The following is a 24,696-nucleotide window of genomic DNA, read 5'->3' as shown; positions in this document are numbered from 1 at the left end:
GACAGCTGTTCTGTTTCTGCTGGTGCTTTAGTCGTACTAAAGGTTATTTTTCTGTATATTTTGTTTCTGTTTAACTGCTGACTAGATTGATGTCATGCTGTTCCTATACAAGGAGATATGCATTCTAAGGTGGCATGTAGATTTTGTTTTTTCTTCAAGTTTGTGTGTAGCTAAAACAGAGGATCTGAGTAAAGACAGGCTTACTGTTTTCATAGTTCGCCAACTATTAAATGTGTCTCCCTCGCATCTTTATCGGGAAGGAGTTTTTTCTGTGTCACTTTTGCAGAAGATAACAGTGAAAGATTAACCAGTCCTGAGTTGAAATGGTCTTGTGATGCTGGAGATCGAATACTCATTGTAGAGAGTAGTTCCTAGTTTTTTGTATTCCTTCCCTACAGCCTTTCTCCTCTTCAGCATGAATTCCTCCCATCTGGCCTTAACCACAGTTAAGACTTACGTTAGCAGCACACTTAGCCAATGTCAGTGAAATATATTTCCCTTGGAAGAATAGTCCCCACCCCCTTTACTAAGTCAGGTTTTTATTTTTACTCATTTTTTTGTCCTGCTAGTCTGTTCTCCATCTCCTTTTCATCTGATGTGTTTTTATTTATATTTTAGCTTCAAATCCAGGAAAATGTCTCTCATCTACAAACTCTACATTTACTTTTACCACCTGTAGGATCCTCCATCCATCCGATATCACTCAGGTCACCCCCAGGTAAGAAGTTTGGTGGTCACCTCGGAATTCTGCTTGCCATCAAATGAGAGCCAGTGTGGTGTAGTGGTTAAGAGCGGTAGACTCGTAATCTGGTGAACCGGGTTCACTTCCCTGCTCCTCCACATGCAGTTGCTGGGTGACCTTGGGCTAGTCACACTTCTCTGAAGTCTCTCAGCCTCACTCACCTCACAGAGTGTTTGTTGTGGGGGAGGAAGGGAAAGGAGAATGTTAGCCGTTTTGAGACTCCTTGTTGTTTAGTCGTTTAGTTGTGTCCGACTTTTCGTGACCCCATGGACCAGAGCACGCCAGACACTTAGGGTAGTGATAAAGTGGGATATCAAATCCAAACTCTTCTTCTATATCCAAGTGATCCATAATTTTGCATTTAGCTGCACAGAACAGTTATGCATTTAGCCAATTACAGTTACCTTTCCATGTTTTAAAACTTTTGAAAAGGGATAGGAACAGGGAAGGAAAAAGGAGAGATGATTTGTGGGATGGTTGCTGGTAAAGGAAAGGTGCGACGAGGACTTTGGAGCCTTGTTACAGCACATAGAAGTCCTGCCCTTGATTTCGGAAAGCGTTCTGCTTTTCTTTTGCGCTTGGTATAGCGAATGTAATTTTCTCTTGCTTCGTTTTCTAGTGCTTCATATGCTCCCTTGTGCTCTGGAAGTGTCAGCAGTGCAAGCAGTACAGTCACAAGCTCCCCATCCGCATCCTACAGGCTTAGTATTGGAGAATTCCTGACAAGCACAAGAGATTCGACCATCACTTTCAGTACAAGCTTAGCTAAGCTTCTGCAAGAGCAAGGCATCTCAGCCAAGGTCTACAACAGTCCGGTCTTGGAGAAAGCGCCACCGTTTCATTCTCTCAAGATACTTGCCGTTCCCTCAACGCCACCCAACTCCCCTCTGCATTCCCCTTGTCCTTCCCCTTTGCCGTTTGAGTCCCGAGTAAATGCGTCTGAAAACTTTTTGGCCTCTCGGCCCGCCGAAACATTACTGCAGGAGATGTACGGACAGAAAACCTCTAATCCTCCTGACGCAGGACAGCTGAAGATGAACCTGGTGGAGAGACTGAAGAAGCTGGGCATTGTCCGAGCTGTCAAACAGCCAGAGGCAGGGGACAGTGGGAAGGTTCGGGGGGCCAAGAGTGGTCTCCACCGGCACGACTCTGCTGCATATGTAAGTGCAGGCAGCAATCTGATGGGTGGGCTGAGAAGGAACCACAGCCTTCCCGTCTTGATCGGGGCACTTGGAGGTCCAGCGAGCACATCCTCCGCAAAAATGGGAATTCTAGAGGAGAACTGAGCAGTTCACCACGGTTGACCTTTAGCAGAGGAAATAATACAAAATGCATGGACTTGGCGATGTAGGTTAAGCGGAGGTTTAAAAAGAGGGTTGTTGTAGGAGGCTGGTATATGGCTAAAGTAGGGGAGGGAGGACTTTGCATGGAGTATGGAAAAGAAGTCATACATTTTAAGAGAGGAGGAAAAGGAAGGAAACCAAAGTTCAGTTTTGAGAGCACTGAAATTTCTAATCGTCCATAGGAGGGCAGCACAGACAAATTCATTGCATTTGTATGGAACAGTAAATATCTACGCATGTCCTGTATCTTCTGTGTATTTTGTCAGGTGCTGGCTGAGAGATGCTGCCACTGAAATGTACCGTATTTTTCACTCTGTAAGACGCACCAGACCACAAGACGCACTTAGTTTTTGGAGGAGGAAAACAAGAAAAAATATATTCTGAATCTCAGAAGCCAGAACAGCAAGAGGGATCGCTGCGCAGTGAAAGCAGCAATCCCTCTTGATGTTCTGGCTTCTGGGATAGCTGCGCAGCCTGCATTCGCTCCGTAAGACGCACACACATTTCCCCTTACTTTTTAGGAGGGAAAAATTGAGTCTTATAGAGCAAAAAATACGGTAATTCCTGTGAGAACCCTAACCTGGTATGTTGTAAACAGACATTTTTCTTCTTAACAGCTTAATCCTGTGTCCGCCACAGAAAGTATTTGAGCATAGGGTACTTATTTATTTACGTATTTAAAATCCGCTGCACCATTCCAGCCTTCCCTGCAGAGGAGCAAAATATCTGTTAAATACTGGTCCGAAATGTTTTTAGGAGCGAGCACAGCTTCATTTGTGAATTTAAAATACAAATACCAATGGAATGAATATGGGCTCTCCTAAAAAATGAAGCACCACAAGCTTAGCAGAGAAAATACTTGTGATAGGTAATTCATATTTAGCAGGGCGTAATTATGACAACATGTCCTGTTGCACAAGTTGAAAAAAGAAAACCCCTCTCAGGCAAATATTTACAAGGAAGTAAAATCGAGGTCCTTTATTTTAGGGTGTATTCTTTACTTAAATCGGGAGCATATATTTAGCAGAAACAGAGCAATGTGTTTGACGTTCTCCGTCTACGTTTGGGGCATGTTGAATACCGGAATGGTCTTTTCCATAGATGTGTGACACAACCTCAGTCTGAAATGTTCGTGGCTCCAAGCCCCAGTCTGGGAAGATCATTTTTATAGCTAAATCAGTTTTCCTCTGATTCTTGGTAGACTTTGCCTGCACGGCTTTCATAGAGGAGAAAATCAAATGCACAAAGCAACATGCATAACTTTCCGTGTTAATGTGGAACCAAGATAGCAGTGGTTTCTTTTCAAGCTGCAGTAGACAAAAGCATTGGCATTGCTAAGAGGAGAGGAAGAGAAAGCTTTTCTCGTTGATAAGATAATGTTCTGAATGAATTCTTCTGTGATAGAAAGTTTTCTTTTCTTTTTTTGTTTTGCCAGAATGAGCAGATAGAAATTTGGTCTCTCTTGGGATAGTTTGGATGTAAGGCAGAGGCAGGAGAAGGGAAGAGGAAGCACGCCTAACTTGGGTACCTCCCTGTTTTCACACTTTCTTTGTGACGGCTGAAGTGGAAACTTGAGATGCAAGACCTGTATGCACATCTAAAAGGTGTGAGGATATTCCAAATCACGCTTGCAGTGAGCTCCATGGTTAAATAGAGCACAAACGGTGGCTGGGTGACCTGACAAGACCTCCGGTTACTTCAAGTTATAACCACAAACTCTAAACAAATTAACTGCAAACCAAGCCATCAGGTCTTTTATATCTATGTGTGATTTGCAACATGATTTTTCTCCTCTTAACCAATCCCTTAGGTGGGGATTTCTGGTGGTTTCTGTAAAGCAAAAGTTTCCACAAACATTTACACCCAAGTGCTTTTGTCAACTGATCTCCCTCAGTATCACCTATGAGCATATATAAGAGCTCCATAGGTTGTGGAAACTAAATGAAATCCTGTAAATAGTAAATGTTTATTTATAAATTACTATTAACTGTATACGGGTTGACCACATTTTAAATGACAAGCACGTTCTGAAAATCTGAAAGCGCTCTGAGTGCATTTCCTTCTTGGTGTATGAAACCTTGCATTCCTTGGCAAGAAAAATAAAAAATGGAATGTTGTTTAATTTCTTAAACTCGGAGTCCAACACATCCTGTTGTATTTCTGCAGCAGTAGAGAAAGATTAGGTAATGAAATGGTAGCATTTCCCCAGGAAAACCAGCAATACTTGGAGGGAAACAAGCACAACCTTTCTGCTTGCAAGTTAAGGTATGTCTGATTTATGTAATCTGTAAATTCTTTCTGCGATCTTTTGATTAAAATAATAATCTAGGCTGAGTGGATTTCTAACGGGCTTTCGTGTAACTGCATCTGTTTTTAAGTTATACTGTATGCACCCTGTTATCAATGGATGAAGCAAACCATATTCATGTAAAATTTAATTTTGTATATTCAGTAAATGCATGTTCATCTGTTCAAAGAGAGCTTTCCCCCTCCCCTTTCCAAAAAGTGAAGAAAGAAATATCAGTTCAGCAAAGTTGAAAGCCTGGTCTAGCCCCTGATAGGGACCCCTGCTAAAAAACAGCGGTTGTCGTCCCATCAGAGTGAAGCCAATGGTAGCAAGGAAGAAAACCTATTTGTATCCATTGTTTTTCAAGTGCTTTTTGTACAGTGTGCCTCAAGTCCATTCTCTCAGCGAAACATTACCTTTGTGCCAAAACCCCTCTCGGGCTTGAGCCTTGGAGCATAGAGTACCATAAAACCAATTCAAGAGATGGTAGTATAGATTCAAAAAACACAAGTGACCCTCTGTGACATCCCAGATTCTTACAGTATAAGGCAGCTTTTTCTGACAGCAGTGGTTCAGCCATCCATAATAGCAGGTGACACTGGGTTGAACCACAGAGCCTAGGACTTACTGATCAGAAGGTCGGCGGTTCGAATCCCTGTGACGGGGTGAACTCCTGTTGCTCGGTTTCTGCTCCTGCCAACCTAGCAGTTCGAAAGCATGTCAAAGTGCAAGTAGATAAATCTGGCAGGAAGGTAAACGGCGTTTCTGTGCGCTGCTCTGGTTTGCCAGAAGCGGCTTAGTCATGCTGGCTGCACGACCCGGAAGCTGTACACCGGCTCCCTTGGCCAATAAAGCGAGATGAGTGCCGCAACCTCAGAGTTGGCCACGACTGGACCTGATGGTCAGGGGTCCCTTTACCTTTACCTTTAGGATGTCTGAAAGGAAATAATTATCATACGAACAAGGAGACAATGCAGCTATCCATCTTTTTATTAACGTATATACTTGAAAATAGGTACTATACTTGGGGGTGCCAACTGAGCACAAAAGACACGTAATATAAATCAATATTGAAAAGATTTTCATTACGTACTAAGAACTCAACGCACATTTAATAAATAAACGGTATGTTTCAGTCTCTGTGCTTCTTGAACCAGAAAGCTGATTTTTTTTAAAAAAACGAACAACCAAATGCATATCCTAATAGTTATACAGATTAGTTGTTTATTTTACAGCCAAAAAGGTAAAATGTATTTCAGCTGAAGTGGAAAAACTTATATAAGCCGTATAGAAAAGATTGAAGCTTTGACTCAGCAGGTTTTGCAACTTTTCTTATAATCAGTGGCAGATTGTTTTTGCACATGAGTTTATTTTGAAGTGGAAACCAAGTGTTATAAATAAATGCATAAAAACCCTTTTGCACAGTTTTGGTTGTACGGTGATTTCTTCCAAACATTGCTAATGTGTCATTTCATGTTGTCCTCCTAGCTTCTGCATTGCCATAAAGCAAGATTGATTGACTAAATGGTGCTAACTTAATTGTTCTTGGCCAATTGAAAATAAAATAATAAAGACTATCAAGATGCGAACACAACATATTTCATAGAACTTGACAAAGTAGCTCAGTTGATATTATTGGGATAGTTACTTGCTTTTATTCACTGTCCTGAAAGAAAGGAAGATCTGAGTTCTGCTACCACATGTACAGCTCATTATCATTTGCTTCTACCAATAACGTAGTGAAACCTGTTTCAGGGATGAGCCTGAGTGCTATTGGTACAGTAAAATGCAAATTCTAATGTGGTAATTGCATATGCAGATGTGCTCTTGGTGAAGCAAGAGGTGTATGAAGCTTGGACATGGTGTGAATGAATATACAAGCGAGTTGCGGTGTGTGTAACAAATTGGGGACGAAGGGTGAGATATAAATTTAATAAATAAAATAGCGAATCATCTAAAAACTGGCCAAGGAAGGACCTGTTCCTTTAGTTATTGCAAAGGCTCGACTATTGAGTGATCTTTATGCTCACTTTTAATGTACTTTTCCCTTGCTTTTACCTTCTAATGGTTTTGTAATTCAGAATCCGAGAGTAAGCTGAATAAGCTGAATGCCTCTTTGTTTTTGGAACAAATAGGTTTAAGCACAATCTATATTCCCAACTATATGGCGGGGCCAAGCTTGTCTCTGTACTGTGCCTTTAAGAGTGGAATGGAAGGAAACTCGAGAGTAGGCTTGTTGCCGTGGTGAGAAAGAAAACTTAAATCACCCAGAGAGAAAGAAGAGGAAGGAAAAAGTGCAAGCAGTAAGACATACTGGCTGCCTTAATCCCCCAGCTTCCTCAGCTTACGGTTTAAATTCACAGAATGGAGACTGCAAAGTAGTGAGATGTTATAGCTGTGGTTTCTCTTGATTGCTTTTAAGTTGTCCCTTTTTAATAGAACTGGCCCAGGACATCTGGACAAATGATCTCCCCCATGACAGCAATCCTGAAACTCTTGCTCTGACAAAGTGCACTGCCTATTCAAATCATTCGTCTTATGTTCCCACATCTTTAACATGACAAAAATCAGGGTCCTTTCAGCACCAAATAATTATATTTTAGAGAACAATGTGTACAGTTAGATATAAACCTAAAATAGAAAATGGATTTTTTCCCCTTTCCCAAGCTTCTTTAGTTATGCGTGCATTTTAAGTATTTCAAAGACTTCAGTGTGTTTGGGTATTCTGCTATTTATTTTTTAAATCTGTTTTGTTTGAAATCGCATAATGTATTTTACTGTGGTGGTTCCATTACGGCAGAATTTTCCGACTGTATGTTGTGACACATCAGTGTGTTGGCTGCAGTGTTTAGGTGTGTCTCAAATCTTCCATTCTTGGGCAAGGTAATTGAGCGGGTGATTGCTAAATGTGGACCATTTGAATCCCTTCCAGTCGGATTCAGGTCTCATCATGGGACTGAAACTGCCTTGGTTGAGCTCGATGATGATCTCCGGCGGGCTAGGAACAAAGGTGAAAGTTCTGCTAGATCTCTCTGCGGCCTTTGATACCATAGACCACGACATCCTTCTGGACCATCTAGTGGGGCTGGGAGCTGGGGGCACTGTTATACAATGGTTCCACTCCTCCTTCCTGGGCCATGCCCAGAAAGTGGTGTTGGGGGTTGAGTGTTCAGACCCCCTGGGCTCTCACTTGTGGGGTGTCTCAGGGTTCCGTCCTCTCCCCCATGCTTTTTAATATCTATATGAAGCCACTGGGAGAGATCATCCTGGGGTTTGGACTGGGTGTTCATCAGAAGGCGGATGATACCCATTTCTACCAATCTTTTAAATTGGAACCAGTGTGAGTGTCTGGAGGCATGGAGGATGGATGGCGGCTAACAGATTGAGGCTGAATCCTGACAAGACAGAAGTACTGTTTTTGGGAGATGGGGCAGGCGGGTGTAGAGGACTCCCCGGTCCTGAATGGGGTAACTGTGCCCCTGAAGGACCAGCTGTGCAGCCCAGGAGTCATTTTGGGCTCACAGCTGTCCATGGAGGTGCAGGTCAATTCTGTGTCCAGGACAGCTGTCTATCAGCTCCACCTGGTACGCAGGCTGAAACCCTACTTGCCTGCGGACTGTCTTGCCAGAGTGGTGCATGCTCTGGTTATCTCCCGCTTGGACTACTGCAATGCGCTCTACATGGGGCTACCTTTGAAGGTGACCCAGAAACTACATGTAGCAACTAGACTGGTAACTGGGAGTGGCCGCCAAGACCACATAACACTGGTCTTGAAATACCTACATTGGCTCCCCGTACGTTTCCAAGCACAATTCAAAGTGTTGGTAATGACCTTTAACTCCCTAAACGGCCTCAGCCCAGTATACCTGAAGGAGTGTCTCCACCCCAATCATTCAGCCCGGACGCTGAGGTCCAGCTCTGAAGGCCTTCTGGTGGTTCCCTTGCTGCAAGAAGCCAAGTTGCAGGGAACTAAGGAGAGGGCCTTCTCGGTAGTGGCACCCGCCCTGTGGAACGCCCTCCCATCAGATGTCAAGGAAATAAGCAACTATCTGACTTTTAGAAGACATTTGAAGGCAGCCCTGTTTAGGGAAGTTTTTAATGTCTGATTTTTTATTGTATTTTTAATATTTTGTTGGAAGCTGCCCAGAGTGGCTGGAGAAACCCTCTGTGCCTTACTTGAGAGAGGATGCTGCTCTATCTGAAGGGTCCCAAGTCCAGTTGAAAGATGAAGAACCATAAGAAGTGAGAGCAGGAGACTTGGAGGATACCCATCAACACTTCCCAGCCAGTAGGCACACAGGTCACCTGGTCCCCATAGTCTTGCCCACCATGGTGTAGCATGTTATGCTTCTATGTAAATCTGTGGCCCTTCAGAACACCCAACTCCCATCAGTCCTGGCCAGCATGACCAACGTTTGTAGATAATGAGAGCTGTAGCCAGCAACATAGAGAACCACAAGTTCCTCATCACTCATTTAAAGTATAGTAATTATACATTCACGGGCCTTTTATACTAAAAAGACTGCTTTCTTTTAGCTGTCCCCCATACGTTGTTTCCAAATCTGCACATTCTAAAGCACATTCTACCAGCCTAGAGGAGCACCTCCCTTCCCTTGGAAGCACACATAAAGCAGTCTGTCTCTGATGTTCCATTTTGCCTCCCCATCTACAGGGTTTTGATTGCAGAAGCCCCAAGAACAGCAGACATGTCCCAGCTCCAGTCCCAGACCTTGTACTGCCCCTGCTGGGATCCTTGGAAGACAGGATACAAAAGACTCGACAGAGCTAAGGCAGGCACGCTGTCTCAGAAGCCCAAGTAAGAGGGGAAGTGTTCAACATTGGTGGAGAAGCAATAGTATCACTCGGTTTAATAGCAAACTCAGAGTCTGTCCCATCTGAAATGGGCATCCTTTTTATTGCGTATTCATGATGATCTGTGCTCATTATGCTGTCGGGGCAGGTCATACACAATACGGTTGGCACCTGCAAAAGCTCTAAGGCCTCCACACTGCTTTGTCTTTCGTCAATGCATTTCCCATAACTTTGTGCTGAAATCCAGTAACTCTTTGTGCCACAAATGTTCTGGTTTACTTAGTTGTGCATTTGTTGTACTGTAGCCCCTCTGGACAGCATTGGTGAAGCATCGCAGAACAAACTGAAGCAGAAAGAATCCACCACAAATGCTGACTGTCAACGACTCTCCCAAGATTTCAGGCAGGAGTCTCCCCCATCCATTCCACAAGATGCTGGAAATGGAAACTAGGATTTCCTGCAGCCTAAAACTAGGGTCTGCCATTGAGCTAAAACCCTTGTGGTGTTCCTTTCAGATTTTGCAATGATTTACCGTATTTTTTGCTCTATAAGACACACTTTTCCCCTCCTAAAAAGTAAGGGAAAATGTGTGTGTGTGTGTGTTATGGAGCAAATGCAGGCTGCGCGGCTAAGCCAGAAGCCAGAACAGGGAGAGGGAGTGCTGTGCAGCGCGGGGCTCTGTCCCTTCCCCCACCTCCCAGAAAAGCCCCCAAGTCCCTTTAAAGGGTGTGCGGCTCTTGCGGGAGGTGGGGGACAGAGGGCAGCAGCCTCTTCCGGCCAGGGGGAGCCTTCATCCTGCTGCCCAGGAGAGGCTTCAGCAGCTATCCCAGAAGCCAGGGCAGCAAGAGGCTATCCCTGAAGCCAGATCCCTCTTGCTGTTCTGGCTTCTGGGATTCAGAATATTTTTTTTCTTGTTTTCCTCCCCCCAAAACTAGGTGCATCTTATTGTCTGGTGCGTCCTATACAGCGAAAAATACGGTACATGTTTGTTTTCTTCTGTCCATCGTCTTGCGTATCCTACAGAAAGGCGCTTAAGAAATGTTTTTTAAAAATCAATCGGCACGTAAATATTTGTCATTTGTTCTTTGTTACTCCACCTGCTTCTCCTAATTTGCTAATAGGAATGATGATGCTCTGACCTAGCTCACTGAAGCCTAGAAGGCTGCTCTAAGGAGAGAGGAGGTCAGGGGTAAATATCTTGTCTCTCTTCCTTCTTACTGCCTTAGGAACGTGTTCTTAGGCTCACTCGTGTGTGGCTGGCGGAAGCCAAGAAGATGCCAGTAATGTCACTATCATGCTGTCTTTTTAAATGTCACCGGAACGATGCTCAGGTGACTTCGGCTTCTCCCCATCATGGATTTTTGCAGGATTTTTGCAGGGAAGGGAGTCCAGAAGGGCCTTCCCCTCCTCTCCTCTCCTCTCCTCCCCGCAGACACTGGGGCTCCTCACTCCCACCCCATTCTTGCTCCATTAGTCCCAGCTGCATCTACTTTGCCACTGCAAAAACAAGGTGCTGAACTGGCCCAGCAGTGCTCTCCCCATGCTCTCATGTTATGTAGATGCCTCCATAATAAGATTTATTTTTATATTTTAATATAATTCATATCCTGCCTTTTCTGCCCAGTTAGGGTGCTCCGTAGTGGTTTGGATAGGAAGGCTAAAACCTTCACATGTGCACAAACTCACAGTACTCATATAGCAAGGCAACACAAAAAACGAAACCGCATTTCCCCCAAACGACAGTTGTGAAATCCTTCAAATGAGTGGATGTTGTGGGCAAGCTTCCAGGTATCTCTGGATTGCTTCCATTGTATTTTACAGTACAGTATTACAAAACCAGAGAGCCTAGGACTTGCCGATCAGAAGGTTGGCGGTTCGAATCCCCGCAACGGGGTGAGCTCCTGTTGCTTGGTCCCTGCTCCTGCCAACCTAGCAGTTCGAAATCACATCAAAGTGCAAGTAGATAAATAGGTACCACTCCAGCGGGAAGGTAAACGGCGTTTCTGTGCGCTGCTCTGGTTCGCCAGAAGCGGCTTAGTCATGCTGGCCACATGACCCAGAAGCTGTACGCCGGCTCCCTCGGCCAATAAAGCGAGATGAGCACCGCAACACCAGAGTTGGTCACAACTGGACCTAATGGCCAGGGGTCCCTTTACCCTTTACCTTTATTACAAACCAAACTATTCCCGTAGTCTCCTGTTGCACGTGCTTGCTGCCATGAGAGAAGCAGAAGCAGAAGGAATCCAGTGTATAAACACTGTAATCCTGCTTAGCTGAAGAACAGGTAACATCAATGGATTGAAAGCGACAAGCAGTGCTATAGCTCTTCTGCAAAATGCAAAGCAATTATAAGCAAATGTCGAATGGAATCATTGTACAAACTGGCAGCTATTTATTTGAAAGAGGATGATGGATCAGTCAACCAAATTGCTACAAGGAAAATTCTTCAGACGACTCAGTTGTCAAGCTTTTAAAAGCTTGAGAAGCAACATGCCTTCCCTGCTGCTGTGGACAGAAATCCAGTTATCAAAGTGTAACTTTATATGCATTCATATAAAAAATAATTACTATCTTATGTGAGAAGATGTAACTTTCAGAAATAAACGTTCATTCCACCTGTGTATAAGAGAAACTCATGGATCCTGTTTTTAATGGGATAGGGAAAGGGGTATTTTTACAAGTCACATCATTGTCTTGTTTCAGGCTGAAAATTTGCAGACCTAACGCACAACCACTAAGAAGCAGGGAGCCTCGAGATGTGAGTAGAACAAAACATTTCTTCCCTTTTTTAATTTGCGATCTTATTTCCTTCCTCTTTGCAACAACCTTGTTAAGTAAGAAAGATAAGTTTTGATTTTGGAGGAGTCTTCATAGTTCAAAGACCCCAAACTCTGTTTCCATACTGTTCAGTTATATTATATACAACTTATATTAATGTCTACTCAGAGTCCATTCTGTTTATAGTTGAGGAAGATATTTTAGATCCAAAATCCAGAGTGAAGTTCACTCTCTGTTGTCAGTGCCCATTGATGGGATTTTCAGTGGGCTCTCCTTTCTTCCAGTAAAAAAGAAATTTTGCAGCTCTCTAAAATGTATTTGGGCTAGGCCTTAGATGGATTTCTAGAGGAAAGGAGTCCAGCCTTGAGGCTGAGAACTGCTTAACTGAAAAGTTTTGCTCCAATAAAAGGCACCCAACTCCTTGTTCTGTGTACCTCCTTTGTGTAGCACAAACGCAACGCCCTTGAGAATATGGTGCTTTACTTAAAAATAAATAAATGCATCTGTCAGTTTGAGGGTCACTGGATTTTAAATGCTAGGATTCCACAGAGTGCAGTCCCTTTTGTTTTAACCCCAGATATCAAAGGAGATTGAAGATGAGATCACTCCTGGCTTTACCGTGTCTCACAGTAAGGATCATATCAGTGTCACGCTGGGCGAGGAATTCTTTGAGAAGAAGAAGCCTGATGAGGAAGTTGCCAAGCCCCCTGTGCTCAGGTAATCTTACACAAGTAACTAGCGTTCTTCCTGACTTGAGGACTTGAGAATATATGATGCAGCAGTGTTGGCTGGAGGTCAATGACAGGTGGAGTCAATTACAGTAATTCCAGCTTGCTCTGCTTTCTGCCTGCTGAGTTCAAGGGCTAAATGGAGGGCAAGACAAAGGAAGCTGGCAGCCAGGGCTACCCCCTAGACTGCTTGTAAGAGGGGGTGGGTGGGTTACCAGCTGGCTGAAAGGCAGACTGAGGTTGGTGGGGCAGTGCCCACACCCCATAATGGACCAGCCTCCTCTGCTCCACAAGTGTGTAAAGAATCAGTAACAACATTTATGTAAGGCAATTTTCACATTGGTCATGCAGGGTATTTGTAGACGTGTTGCATTTCCTTCAACCTAGCAAGGGAGTTAAATGCTTGCCAAATGCAGGCAACGTTCACACAAATTTCTTCTCGTTCCTTTACGTGTGGAGGCATCATGTGGTGATACAGTTCCACCAGCTAATGCCTTTTGAGCCTACTACAAATGTCAACAAGTTTGTTAATAATGGTTTCTCTCGGTTCCTCGTTTTCTTCATGTGTTTCCCCCTCATATAATGCATCGCCGTATCTTTATTTCCACTGACATATGCACTTTCCTCTAATGTATGGCACCTTTTTGGTTGTGTTTCAGTTTGCGTATCGCTTTAGGAAGTGTGAATTAAGTATGTTAAGTTGTGGGTTGACATAGTAGACGACACAGCGACTTCTCCAAGTAGCTCTTTATTTTGTAAGCTGGAATAGAACTGACTGCAAACAGCTCAGCCGGCCTGCTTTTATAGGCAGCCGGCTGTCAACATTGTAGCAACAACAGCCCAGAGTTCCCGCCTAAAATAATTGACGTGGACCTGAGTGAAAACTATCTACAGACCTGAGTGAAAACTATATACAGTATCCCCCTGCTGGCCCAGGGTGAAACTTCACTACATAACAAAGTAGATACGCATTAAAATGTGGACCAAACCAAATTTTCCATACATCCTTGTTGGTGAGAGTTGTGCCTTCACAAACACACACACATGTTATCTTTGTACCTGTGTCCAGAAAGTCTATTGAAGGTCCTCAGTTTAGCCACCTGAAGACACACGTCATGATGCATTGCGTCCTGTGTGGCTCTTCGCTATGTTCGTCACTGGGATGCAGTGAATCTAATTTCTGCGTACGTCATCTGCATCCAGACAGGTGACTTGCAAAGGCTTCGGAACAAGCAGAATTCAGTTTGTAACTCGTACACAGTACTGTGTAGATCATTCCTTTGGCGTTGATACATCTATTTTGAAATGAGAATGTTTAGTAGTGGTGACTTAACAGCATCTCTCTCTCTCTCTCTCTCTCTCTCTCTCTCTCTCTCTCTCTCTCTCTGCCTTTTAACCTTCTTTGCAGTTTTCCACCTAAGCTTGAAACGTAAGTACCAATCTACCCGCCCCTCACACAACCCCCTCACCTCAGCTTCCTTTTTGTGCATTACAGTAACAATTGTTGCTTAAGATACCATCCTCCCGGTTTCCTTCCCCCACTTCAGTGCCACCCCTTCTTCCAGGATATTGCTTTGACAGGAACTTGCAAGATGTATTGTGGCTCAGTAAGTCACTGCACATGGTTACCCTGGCAACAAGAATTATTGTCAGGAGGAAGGCCTGAGGCCCTGTTCAATTTGACACTACTGGTTTAGCTTTACGCTCGTTTAGCTCTCACACACACACAAACACACACCCTTGCTCTGGAGTACTAATTGTCTGCAGTGGATTTTCTTCGGGGGTGTTCAGTGTTTTCGCTTTTGCTCCTCTATGTGGAGTATTTGACGCATACTGGGAAGAAACCGTGCTTACCAGTCTGACAGTCAGCCTTAGATATCTCCCTACTGGCAGGGCATTGCAGGGTTTCATCACTGACTGCCCCCCTATAGCTATGAAAAGAAGAACGCTGAACATTGCAGTCCCCTGGTTTGATTGCCCTGCTAAATATGAATTACCTATCACAAGTATTTTCTCTGCTAAGCTTGTGATGCTTCATTTTTTAGGAGAGCCCATATTCATTCCATTGGTATTTGTATTTTAAATTCACAAATGAAGCTGTGCTCTCTCCTAAAAACATTTCGGACCAGTATTTAACAGATATTTTGCTCCTCTGCAGGGAAGGCTGGAATGGTGCAGCGGTACTGCCCTCCAGACTCTGGCGCTGCTGCCACATACCTGGATGGAGCAGGGCACCATTGAGGTCAGGTGCACTGACGGACCCAATCCAGCATTCTCACCAGTGTCCCTGTGCAGCACTGACCTCCCTGCCCTGCCCTGTCCAGGGCAGCAGCAGCAACAGCTGTACTGGGAGAGTGGCTGTGACACCGCCCCTTCTGCACCTTTCCTTAGAATTACCATATTTTTTGCTTTATAAGACTCACTTTTTCCCTCCTAAAAAGTAAGGGGAAATGTGTGTGCGTCTTACGGAGCGAATGCAGGCTGCGCAGCTATCCCAGAAGCCAGAACAGCAAGAGGGATTGTTGCTTTCACTGTGCAGCGATCCCTCTTGCTGTTCTGGCTTCTGAGATTCAGAATATTTTTTTTATTGTTTTCCTCCTCCAAAAACTAGGTGCGTCTTGTGGTCTGGTGCGTCTTGTAGAGTGAAAAATAAGGTGTTGTGCTGGAATTTTCCCTCACCCCCAAATCTGCCCTGGAGCATTGGGGGGAACCCCAAATCAGATTTAGGGAGCATGCAGTGCAAGGAAAGGCAGAGAACTTCCCCTTGCAGAAGGAGAAATCTTTGCGTGGACCTTAGTGTTTTATTGAATGCAATTTGGTTTGTTTGGCACTTAAACTAGACTGGGATTCTCTCCCAAGAAGGTTGTTTTTAGCCAAGCAATTATAGGACCATTGCATCGCCGGTTACTAATGTTGTGAATAGTTGTTGTGCCAGTCTTCTATACATTTGAGGTTTGCTATGCCTGTTCTGTTTCATGGCTTTTAGGCTCACTGTTAACAATGTATGTGTGTGCGCATACATGTTTGTTTTATAGGTAATAAAGGTAAAGGGACCCCTGACCATTAGGTCCAGTCGTGACCGACTCTGGGATTGCAGCGCTCATCTCGCTTTATTGGCCGAGGGAGCCGGCGTACAGCTTCCGGGTCATGTGGCCAGCATGACTAAGCCGCTTCTGGCAAACCAGAGTAGTGCACGGAAATGCCGTTTACCTTCCCGCTGGAGCGGTACCTATTTATCTACTTGCACTTTGACATGTTTTTGAACTGCTAGGTTGGCAGTAGCAGGGACCGAGCAACGGGAGCTCACTCCGTTGTGGGGATTCGAACTGCCGACCTTCTGATCGGCAAGTCCTAGGCTCTGTGGTTTAACCCACAGCGCCACCTGCGTCCCTTTTATAGATAATAGTTACAGATAAATATTCATAAAAATATTTATAAATTTCTGCCAGGTGAGTGTACGCCTCAGGCAACCGATACCTTTATATTTCTCACAGCCCTGTGTCGTATAAGCCAGTGATACCTGCTTCAATGTTAACATTCCAAATACCTATCGCATACATTTAAAGCACATCCAATGCACATTTGAAGCAAATGACAAATAATGCTGGGAACTGTAGTTTTCCCCTCAGTGGGCTGCCACACCCAACACCTGTAACAAACTACTGTTCCCATAATTCTTTTGCGGGGGAATCTTGGACTTCAAAAGTGTGTTGGGTGTGCTTTAAATATATGCGGTGTGGATCTGCTGGAGCAGCGGGAGAGGAGTGCGTTTGCTGAACATTTTGTTTGTCCGCTTGCTCCTTCCACCTTGAAACCCACACAAGCCTTGCCCAAGGCAAGAGCCAAATAATAATAATAATAATAATAATTTATTATTTATACCCCGCCCATCTGGCTGGGTTTCCCCAGCCACTCTGGGCGGCTTCCAAAAGAATATTAAAATTCTGTGATACATCAAACATTAAAAGCTTCCCTAAACAGGGCTGCCTTCAGATGTCTTCTAAAGGTCTGGTAGTTGTTGTTGTCTTTGACATCTGGTGGGAGGGCGTTCCACAGGGCGGGCGCCACTACCGAGAAGGCCCTTTGCCTGGTTCCCTGTAACTTGGCTTCTCGCAGTGAGGGAACCACCTCAAAGCCAATAGCCTGTTTGCTAGAGGATAATCCTGAGACTGCTACCCATTGACATGCTTTGGTTTGATGCTCTGAACTTCTGTAGCATCGTTGCAATTAGGAAAGGATGAAGCTTAGCTTTGATTTAAAATCTGAACGGGACAAAGCTCCTCTGCCTTCCATCACCTGGGGTATACTGTGCTGCGCTGACATAGGGTCCCACCAGCACTGATCCCTTCCAGGCAAAGAGAAGAGATTAGACTCACAGAAACTTCAAAATAGCATTTGCAGTCATATAGAAAAGAGGGAGAGAAATGACTCTTCCATTGTGAACAAGGAAAGCCTATCTTTAAACTTCGTCCAAACTTACTTCCTTCTCTCCCCACATAAGACAGAGGGTGTAGAGGCACCAGTTTCTTTTCCCTCTCTGTTTTAACTTGGTGCAGACAGCAAACCCCCTCGGCCCCACCACCTCCTCAACCCCGACTGCCAAACAGATAAGGGAATCCTATAAACCTTTTTAGTTGCACTTATTGATTTTCCTACTCTTGATCCTTCCGACATGATGAGATTTGCCAACCAGCAAGTTTCGCTGTACAGATAAAGTGTTGGTCTTGCAGGGAGGACATTATAGGTGACTTGGTGGAACAGACTGCTGAGCTCACAGCTATAATGGAGCAATTGCGCCGAGACCACCAAGCTAGCCACAAACAGGTGAGTCATTTTCATTTGGGGGTCCTGCTCTTGGAAACTTAGAAAATGTAGCCTTGTACAGTGGTACCTCGGTTTACATACGCTTCAGGTTACATACGCTTCAGGTTACAGACTCCGCTAACCCAGAAATAGTACCTCGGGTTAAGAATTTTGCTTTGGGATGAGAACAGAAATTGTGCTCCAGCAGCGTGACAGCAGCAGGAGGCCCCATTAGCTAAAGTGGTGCTTCAGGTTAAGAACAGTTTCAGGTTAAGAACGGACCTCCGGAACGAATTACAGTGGTACCTCAGGTTAAGTACTTAATTCGTTCCGGAGGTCCGTACTTAACCTGAAACTGTTCTTAACCTGAAGCACCACTTTGGCTAATGGGGCCTCCTGCTGCCGCCGCGCCGCCAGAGCACAATTTCTGTTCTCATCCTGAAGCAAAGTTCTTAACCTGAAGCACTATTTCTGGGTTAGCAGAGTCTGTAACCTAAAGCGTATGTAACCTGAAGCATATGTAACCCGAGGTACCACTGTAAGTACTTAACCCGAGGTACCACTGTACTAGAATCCTCCATTAAGGACATAAGTTTTCGGAGAGTAGTCTTCTTTTCATCAGATCCATGAAGGACCCTCTTAAGTTGGAGTCTATATACTGTAATGAGATAGCAGAATGGTTTGAATGATCTCTCCAGGTTTGACCATGGGTCGACATGGCCCTCAGCCTGAAGAAGAAGAAGAAGAAGAGTTTGGATTTGATATCCCGCCTTTCACTCCCTTTAAGGAGTCTCAAAGCGGCTAACATTCTCCTTTCCCTTCCTCCCCCACAACAAACACTCTGTGAGGTGAGTGGGGCTGAGAGACTTCAAAGAAGTGCGACTGGCCCAAGGTCACCCAGCAGCTGCATGTGGAGGAGCGGAGACGCGAACCCGGTTCCCCAGGATTACGAGACTACCGCTCTTAACCACTACACCACACTGGCTCTCCCAATGTGAAGGATAGCAATTGCTGAAGGATAGCAATTGCTGTGTTAAAGCATCAATGTATATAAAACCACTGTAATTTTTGTTGGTGCAAAAAGAAAGAAAGTAGAATTCATTGAATGCCAAGATCCAAGTTAAGGGCAAGTACTATTTGGTGAGAGAACCCCAGCAGAGATTTAAAGTCACAAAATACGTAGCAAAGTAAAGCACAGAAATATAGGTTATTAGACCTAAATTTTAGTATGCCCTTTCAAGTACGTTCCAAAATTTCCCTCTTTCCTCAGCGTAGGAAAAGGCCACAAGTTTGGTAAGTTAAAATATTGGTTTACTTACAAACACTTCAAAGGTCTGGTACATGTGCTTTTCCATACATCAGGCAGAAAAGTAAAAGGTAGCTTAGTTGCAAAATTCTTAGTAAAGGATCACAAGAGTGGCTGGTGAGAGCCATGCAGTTTTGCAGGATCAACCAGCTCAAACCTCTTCACACCGGGCTTCTCAGGTAGACTGGAGGGTGAACAATAGCCTGGATTGCCCATTTCATCCCAAAGCAAGGGGATGTGTCATAGCTAAGCTGGCAGAACAGCTGTGGTATTAATCCTTTCATTCATTAATTAGACCCAAACATGTTGGTTATATGAGGCTCGTTATCCCATAATTTTCTCCATTTGCCTCTCTGTTTTTTCTCTCTCTAAACCATGGGTAGGCAAACTAAGTCCCAGGGGCCGGATCTGACCCAATCATCTTCTAATTCCGGTCCGTGGACGGCCCAGGAATCAGCGTGTTTTTACATGAGTAGAAAGTGTCCTTTTATTTAAAATGCATTTCTGGGTTATTTGTGGGGCCTGCCTGGTGTTTTTACATGAGTAGAATGTGTCCTTTTATTTAAAAAGAATCTCTGGGTTATTTGTGGGGCATACAATTTTTTCCCCCCAAAATATAGTCCTGCCCCCCACAAGGTCTGAGGGCCAGTGGACCTGCTGAAAAAGTTTGCTGACCCCTGCTCTATACCCATACCCAGCAACTTAGGATAACACTTAATGCTTTGCATGCCAGACTATAAAAGATTCTGCCATCATGCACGCAGGCGTAGCCTATGTGCCTACAATTCCCATAATCCCCAGCTAGCATGGCCAGTGATCAGGGGTGATGGGAATTGCAGTCCAAAACATCTGGTGAGCAGCACATTGGCCAAGACTTCTTCTGAAAAGCAAGTCAAGCTGGTTGAAATAGATTTCTTATTTGGCATTTCTGGAGCAAAGGTGACGTTGCCATACGATTCATTGGCATGGAGGAACCAGGAAGATGTGTGTGTCTGTGTTTGTGTTGAGCCTCTTGATCACAGAAACAAACTCCATGCATAGCTGTCAAGCGTCCCTTATTTGGAGGGACAGTCCCTTATCCCAGCGCCATGTCCCGCTGCTGTCCCTTATTGATGGATGTCCCTTAAATTTCCCGGGTTTCAAAGGAAGCAGCTCCTCTCCCTCCCTCCCTGCCGGCCAGGGAGGAGGGAGGCTCCAACTGTGTTGCTTGGCTGCCAGGCCCGCCCCCCTCCGGCCTCCTCTCACCAGCCTCAGCCCCCAGGAATCCCTCCCCTCCGGGACTGGTGGGAGTCTTGGGCCTTCCGCCACCATCTTCCTCGCAGCCGCCGAACTGAGCGTCTCTGCCTGGGGCCTCCCCTCTGCCCGTCACTGCCGCTCCCGCTAGGCCATACTGCAACTGCGCCGCCGAAGGACCCAGATGAGATGGGCAGCCTGGCATGGTCTATGAATTGCTGAGGAGCCTTGAGAGGAGAGCGAGGGCAACCATAGAGAAAGCAGTTCAGAGAGAGAGGAGGAGGCGGAGGCATGGGCAGGTATTCCAAGGGCTAACCATAGAGGGGGAAAGCGGAGGAAGGACCGCAAGGGCTTTCCCCATAGATTTGTAGTGGTAGACCAGCATAGATGGTCTGATCTGCAGGTTTACTTTGGGCGCTATATTACCTCCCTTCCTCCCGCCCCACCTGATGGAACTGAGAGCTGCAGATGGAGCACGAGAGAAAAGATACAGAACTGGAGCAGCATCTTCGTAGCTTGGACTTCGTTTTGCGTGAAAAGTGGTTGCTGCTTGTAGTTATTTAATTGCAGTGTTTCATCGGCTGGTGTCTTGAGCAGCAACCTCTGGAAACGAAGGGCTAAAAACCGGCGCTGCTCTCCAAAATTACCTGGTCCCTTTTAACTGGTTGACTAAAATCCCTTATTTTGGCTGCTGGTCCCTTATTTTCAAATCTGTAAGTTGACAGCTATGACTCTATGTGCTGTGAAAGTACCTGAGGGTACCTTGCAAAGGCAGCTCCCCTCGTTCACCTTTATACAGAGGTTATTGTCTCTTTCTTTTCCTAGTTGGAGAAAGAGATGGAAGACAAAAGGAATGAAATGCAAGAGGAACACGAAAACAAAATGAGGTATGGCTATTTCTACGTGCAAGATGGATCCATTTATTTTGCAGCCGCTATTCTGCATTTTGTTTTGGATAACCTCGCCTGTTCCGGGACACAGATGGTGGGTAACAAAAAGAGCCATTTTTGCCAGGGCCAGTATAGACGAGGAAAGGATCAGCCCTGCCCACAACAGCCACTATTGGTGTTTTTAAATTATTATTATTTTTTTTAATCTTTTTATTATTATTTTAATGATATAAACATACAACATAAAACAGTGCAAAATCCAAATATCGAGATTACTCTGAATCTCTTGACTTCCCCCCATCCCTTCCATGGGTCCCTTTAATTCTATTTTCAGCTGTATATCAATGCAAAATCATGACAAAAATTACAAACATTGAATCCAAAATAATACTATACACAAGAAAGAAAAACAGAACATACAAAAAAAAGAGAAAAAAAGAAGAAAAAGAAAGGAAAACAAAACAAAAAACGACAAAAAAGCATACATCTACAAATAAAACCATATCATCATTCTAGTCATTACATACATATACACGTATTTCTCCAATTTTTCATCTTCCTAAGTTATCTATACGCTCTATTACATTACAAGTGTATCTAAAATCCTGCTAATGTTTTGACCTGTTTACAATGATTTTGTATATACAATATAAACATTCCCCCCCCTTTTTTTAATTCCTTGTCTTCTTGATTCCTGAGCTTACCAGTTAATTTTGCCATTTCGGCATAGTCCATCAACTTGATTTGCCATTCTATTGGCATTTTTTTAAAGCATGCATTCGATGCAAGGAAATATTTAACGTAATGTCTAGTTTAACCTACGAAAAGGCAGACCATTCCCCTGCGGGCTCTTCCAGATAGCCTATTGATTGCGCATTCATGATGATTTCTGCTTCCAGTGGTATCTGGGTGGTTACACACGATTCTTCTTTCAGTACCGTTCATGCCTGCAAAAGTTTCAGAGTGGACATCCTGATCTGTTTCCAGTTGATGCATGTTCTGTCACTTCTGTCATTTTTTAAGCTGCAAATGCTGCGGATTCTGTTTTTGGTCCAACTTTTCTTGCAATGTTATTGCGGGAGAGCTCCCTCCACAGGCGGAAATAATGTAGTAACATTGGGGAAGACCAACCAAGTGGAATTATGTACAGACATCTACCACACCTATCAGCCAATCACCCATTCCCACCACCCTTCTGAGTAATACCCCTCCACACCCCCTCACTATATATAAAGGTCTGGTGACTTCTGTTTCAGTGTATCTGAAGAAGTGTGCATGCACACGAAAGCTCATACCAAGAACAAACTTAGTTGGTCTCTAAGGTGCTGCTAGACAATTTTTTAATTTTTTAATATATTTCTATGTACAGCCAGTTTGGTATAAATCCACCACTGATATGCTAGGATCATCATTATTTCAATAGATTTTATTGAAGTTTGAAAGAAAATTTACAAAGGGTTAACATTAAATATCCAATTTTTAAATCAAAGATTTAAAAACCCCTAATTAAATCAAAACACAAACCAAAAGGAATAAAATAAAAAGAGGGGAAAGGAAGGAAGGAAGGAAGGAAGGAAGGAAGGAAGGAAGGAAGGAAGGAAGGAAAAAAGGAAAAATAGAACTTCTGATTCTTCATCTGTCAGCTATATATAGAAAATTATTCAAAACATTCACTCCATGATAACATCCAACTATTCCACTTTCTATAAACCAATATCTTTCTTCAATCCTCAAACCCAGAGACCATACGTTTGTTTTCTTTTTCCTATAAGGAGTTTCCAAACTTTATTAAATATTGCCAATGCTTTTTCTATTCTCATTAAATTTGTCACCTTTGCCAGTCTTAGCTAAGCCCAATGATTTTAACAAACCATTCCTCCATGGAGGTAGGCAGTGATGAATCTTTCCATCTTTGAGGGTACAAAAGTCTCACCACTGTGACCATTGCGTGAATGACATGTTGCAGAATAAAGGACAACTGAAGTAACGATTTGATGATGTGATGCAGAAAGTTCTGTGGGAAGAATAATTAAATAAATAAACATGTTGGTTTTGCTCCTGTTGGTATAGGTGTTATTCTCAAAACACTGTACAGCTGTAATATAGGAAAATATATATATATTTTTAATAAGAATAAGTGGCGGTATTCCCAAAGCAGTTTAGAACTGAATAATAACACACCCACCCAAATAATCTTCCCCGAGTGGCGCTGTGGGTAAAACCACAGAGGATAGGACTTGCTGGTCGGAAGGTCAGCAGTTCGAATCCCTGCGACGGGGTGAGCTCCTGTTGCTCGGTCCCTGCTCCTGCCAACCTAGCAGTTCGAAAGCATGTCAGAGTGCAAGTAGATAAATAGGTACTGCTCCGGCGGGAAGGTAAACAACGTTTCTGTGCGCTGCTCTGGTTCGTCAGAAGCATTTTAGTCATGCTGGCCACATGACCCGGAAGTTGCACACGGGCTCCCTTGGCCAATAATGCGAGATGAGTGCCACAACCCCAGAGTCTGCCACGACTGGACCTGATGGTCAGGGGTCCCTTTACCTTTACCTTTTACACCCAAATAGTACCAAATAGTGGTACTAGTAGTACATGACTGATATTAGGCAGAATCCACAGTGACCTGAGAAGATTCCCCTATCCCCGGTCTACTTCAGAGGGTCCTCCAACCCCCTGGAGCAGATTTGGACAGATGGCTGTAGCAAGAGAGGAGAGGCAGTGAAGTCTCATTACGGCAAGAGAAGGCTGTGCACAAACAGCATTCCATACAGCCCATTATTGTTGTCTTTTAATCAAAGCAGCTTGCTGGGTAATTCTAATCAAAAGCTACGCTGTCTTTGCAGGGAGATGCAGTCACATCATGCAGCAGAGATGAACGCCTTGGAAGAGCAGTACAAGAAAGAGCTGCGAAACGAGAGGGCGCATGCCCAGGAGAAGCTGGGTAGGACTCGGGGCCGAACTACCTGTTACACTGTACAGTAGTATTCCGGCAGTCCTAGTTGCAGGGGAGGCTGGTCCAACCTTAGCTAGTCCTCAGCCAGCCCCACAGCTACCTTCCTTCTTATTTACCGTGTTTTTCGCTCTATAGGACGCACCAGATGATAAGACGCACCTAGTTTAGGGGGGAGGAAAACAAGAAAAAACATATTTTGAATCCCAGAAGCCAGAACAGCAAGAGGGATCTGGCTTCTGGGATACCATGTGGCTGTTCTGGCTTCTGGAATAACTGCGCCAAGCCTCTTCAGCGCAGCGGGATGAAGGCTCCCCCTGCCTGGAAGGAGCTAAGGCAGAAGCCAGGGCAGGCGCTTCGCTGAAGGGACGCTGCACAGTTCTCCCTCTCTGCGCAGTGCCATTCACTCCATAAGACGCACTCACGTTTCCCCTTACTTTATAGGAGGGGGAAAGTGCATCCTATGAAGCGAAAAATACGGTACAACCAGTCAAGACCAGCCCATCTATGAGGCTCACTGAAGCAATTGCCTCAGGGTGGCAGGTTCACAACGATTGGGATGAGCGGCAGTTCCAGGCCTGCAGGGAGCCTGACAATGAGACCCCTGGCCGCCTAACAATGACAACAACACCTCTTCTTCTTCCCTGTCTTTGTAAAATCAAGAAGGCCACAGAGCAGCTTTTTAAAACATCTCAGCCAGGGGTGCCCAAACTTTTTTCAAAGAGGGCCAAATTTGATGAAGTGGACATACGTGAGAGGCGAGCAAAGTTGTTAGGATTGAAGCTGTTAAGCTAAATTGTTGAGGTGTTTTTTTAGAATTTTACCCC

At 44.4% G+C, this 24,696-nt stretch overlaps 3 protein-coding genes across 7 annotated transcripts in view; 2 read left to right on the top strand and 1 right to left on the bottom strand.

Annotated features, from left to right (window-relative positions):
* Positions 1-5,796, top strand: part of TRAK2 (trafficking kinesin protein 2) — a 43,099-nt gene extending 37,303 nt beyond the window's left edge. For both annotated transcript variants that reach the window (XM_083706716.1, XM_083706715.1), the window contains 3 exons: positions 619-718; positions 1,362-2,381; positions 2,801-5,796. In XM_083706716.1, the coding sequence (XP_083562842.1) occupies positions 619-718; positions 1,362-2,028 (767 nt within the window). In that variant the 3' untranslated portion in view covers positions 2,029-2,381; positions 2,801-5,796. The remainder of the gene's footprint in view (positions 1-618; positions 719-1,361; positions 2,382-2,800) is intronic.
* Positions 1-24,696, bottom strand: part of LOC310832586 (uncharacterized protein) — a 119,370-nt gene that overhangs the window by 36,018 nt on the left and 58,656 nt on the right. The gene's annotated exons all lie outside the window — the stretch shown is intronic.
* Positions 6,589-24,696, top strand: part of FLACC1 (flagellum associated containing coiled-coil domains 1) — a 33,828-nt gene continuing 15,720 nt past the window's right edge. The window contains exons 1-9 of one of the 4 annotated variants that reach the window (XM_083712207.1): positions 6,647-6,675; positions 8,512-8,614; positions 9,045-9,188; positions 11,888-11,942; positions 12,540-12,679; positions 14,099-14,119; positions 17,421-17,514; positions 20,858-20,919; positions 23,763-23,860. In XM_083712207.1, the coding sequence (XP_083568333.1) occupies positions 8,598-8,614; positions 9,045-9,188; positions 11,888-11,942; positions 12,540-12,679; positions 14,099-14,119; positions 17,421-17,514; positions 20,858-20,919; positions 23,763-23,860 (631 nt within the window). In that variant the 5' untranslated portion in view covers positions 6,647-6,675; positions 8,512-8,597. Of the gene's footprint in view, positions 6,676-8,511; positions 8,673-9,044; positions 9,189-11,887; positions 11,943-12,539; positions 12,680-14,098; positions 14,120-17,420; positions 17,515-20,857; positions 20,920-23,762; positions 23,861-24,696 lie in introns of those variants that run through there. The other 3 variants (XM_083712208.1, XM_083712209.1, XM_083712210.1) reach the window with 3 other exon arrangements.

Source organism: Podarcis gaigeae, assembly GCF_964106915.1.
Source record: "Podarcis gaigeae genome assembly, chromosome: 1".
NCBI classification, from domain to species: domain Eukaryota; kingdom Metazoa; phylum Chordata; class Lepidosauria; order Squamata; family Lacertidae; genus Podarcis; species Podarcis gaigeae.
This window is presented reverse-complemented; position numbering and strand designations above follow the sequence as displayed.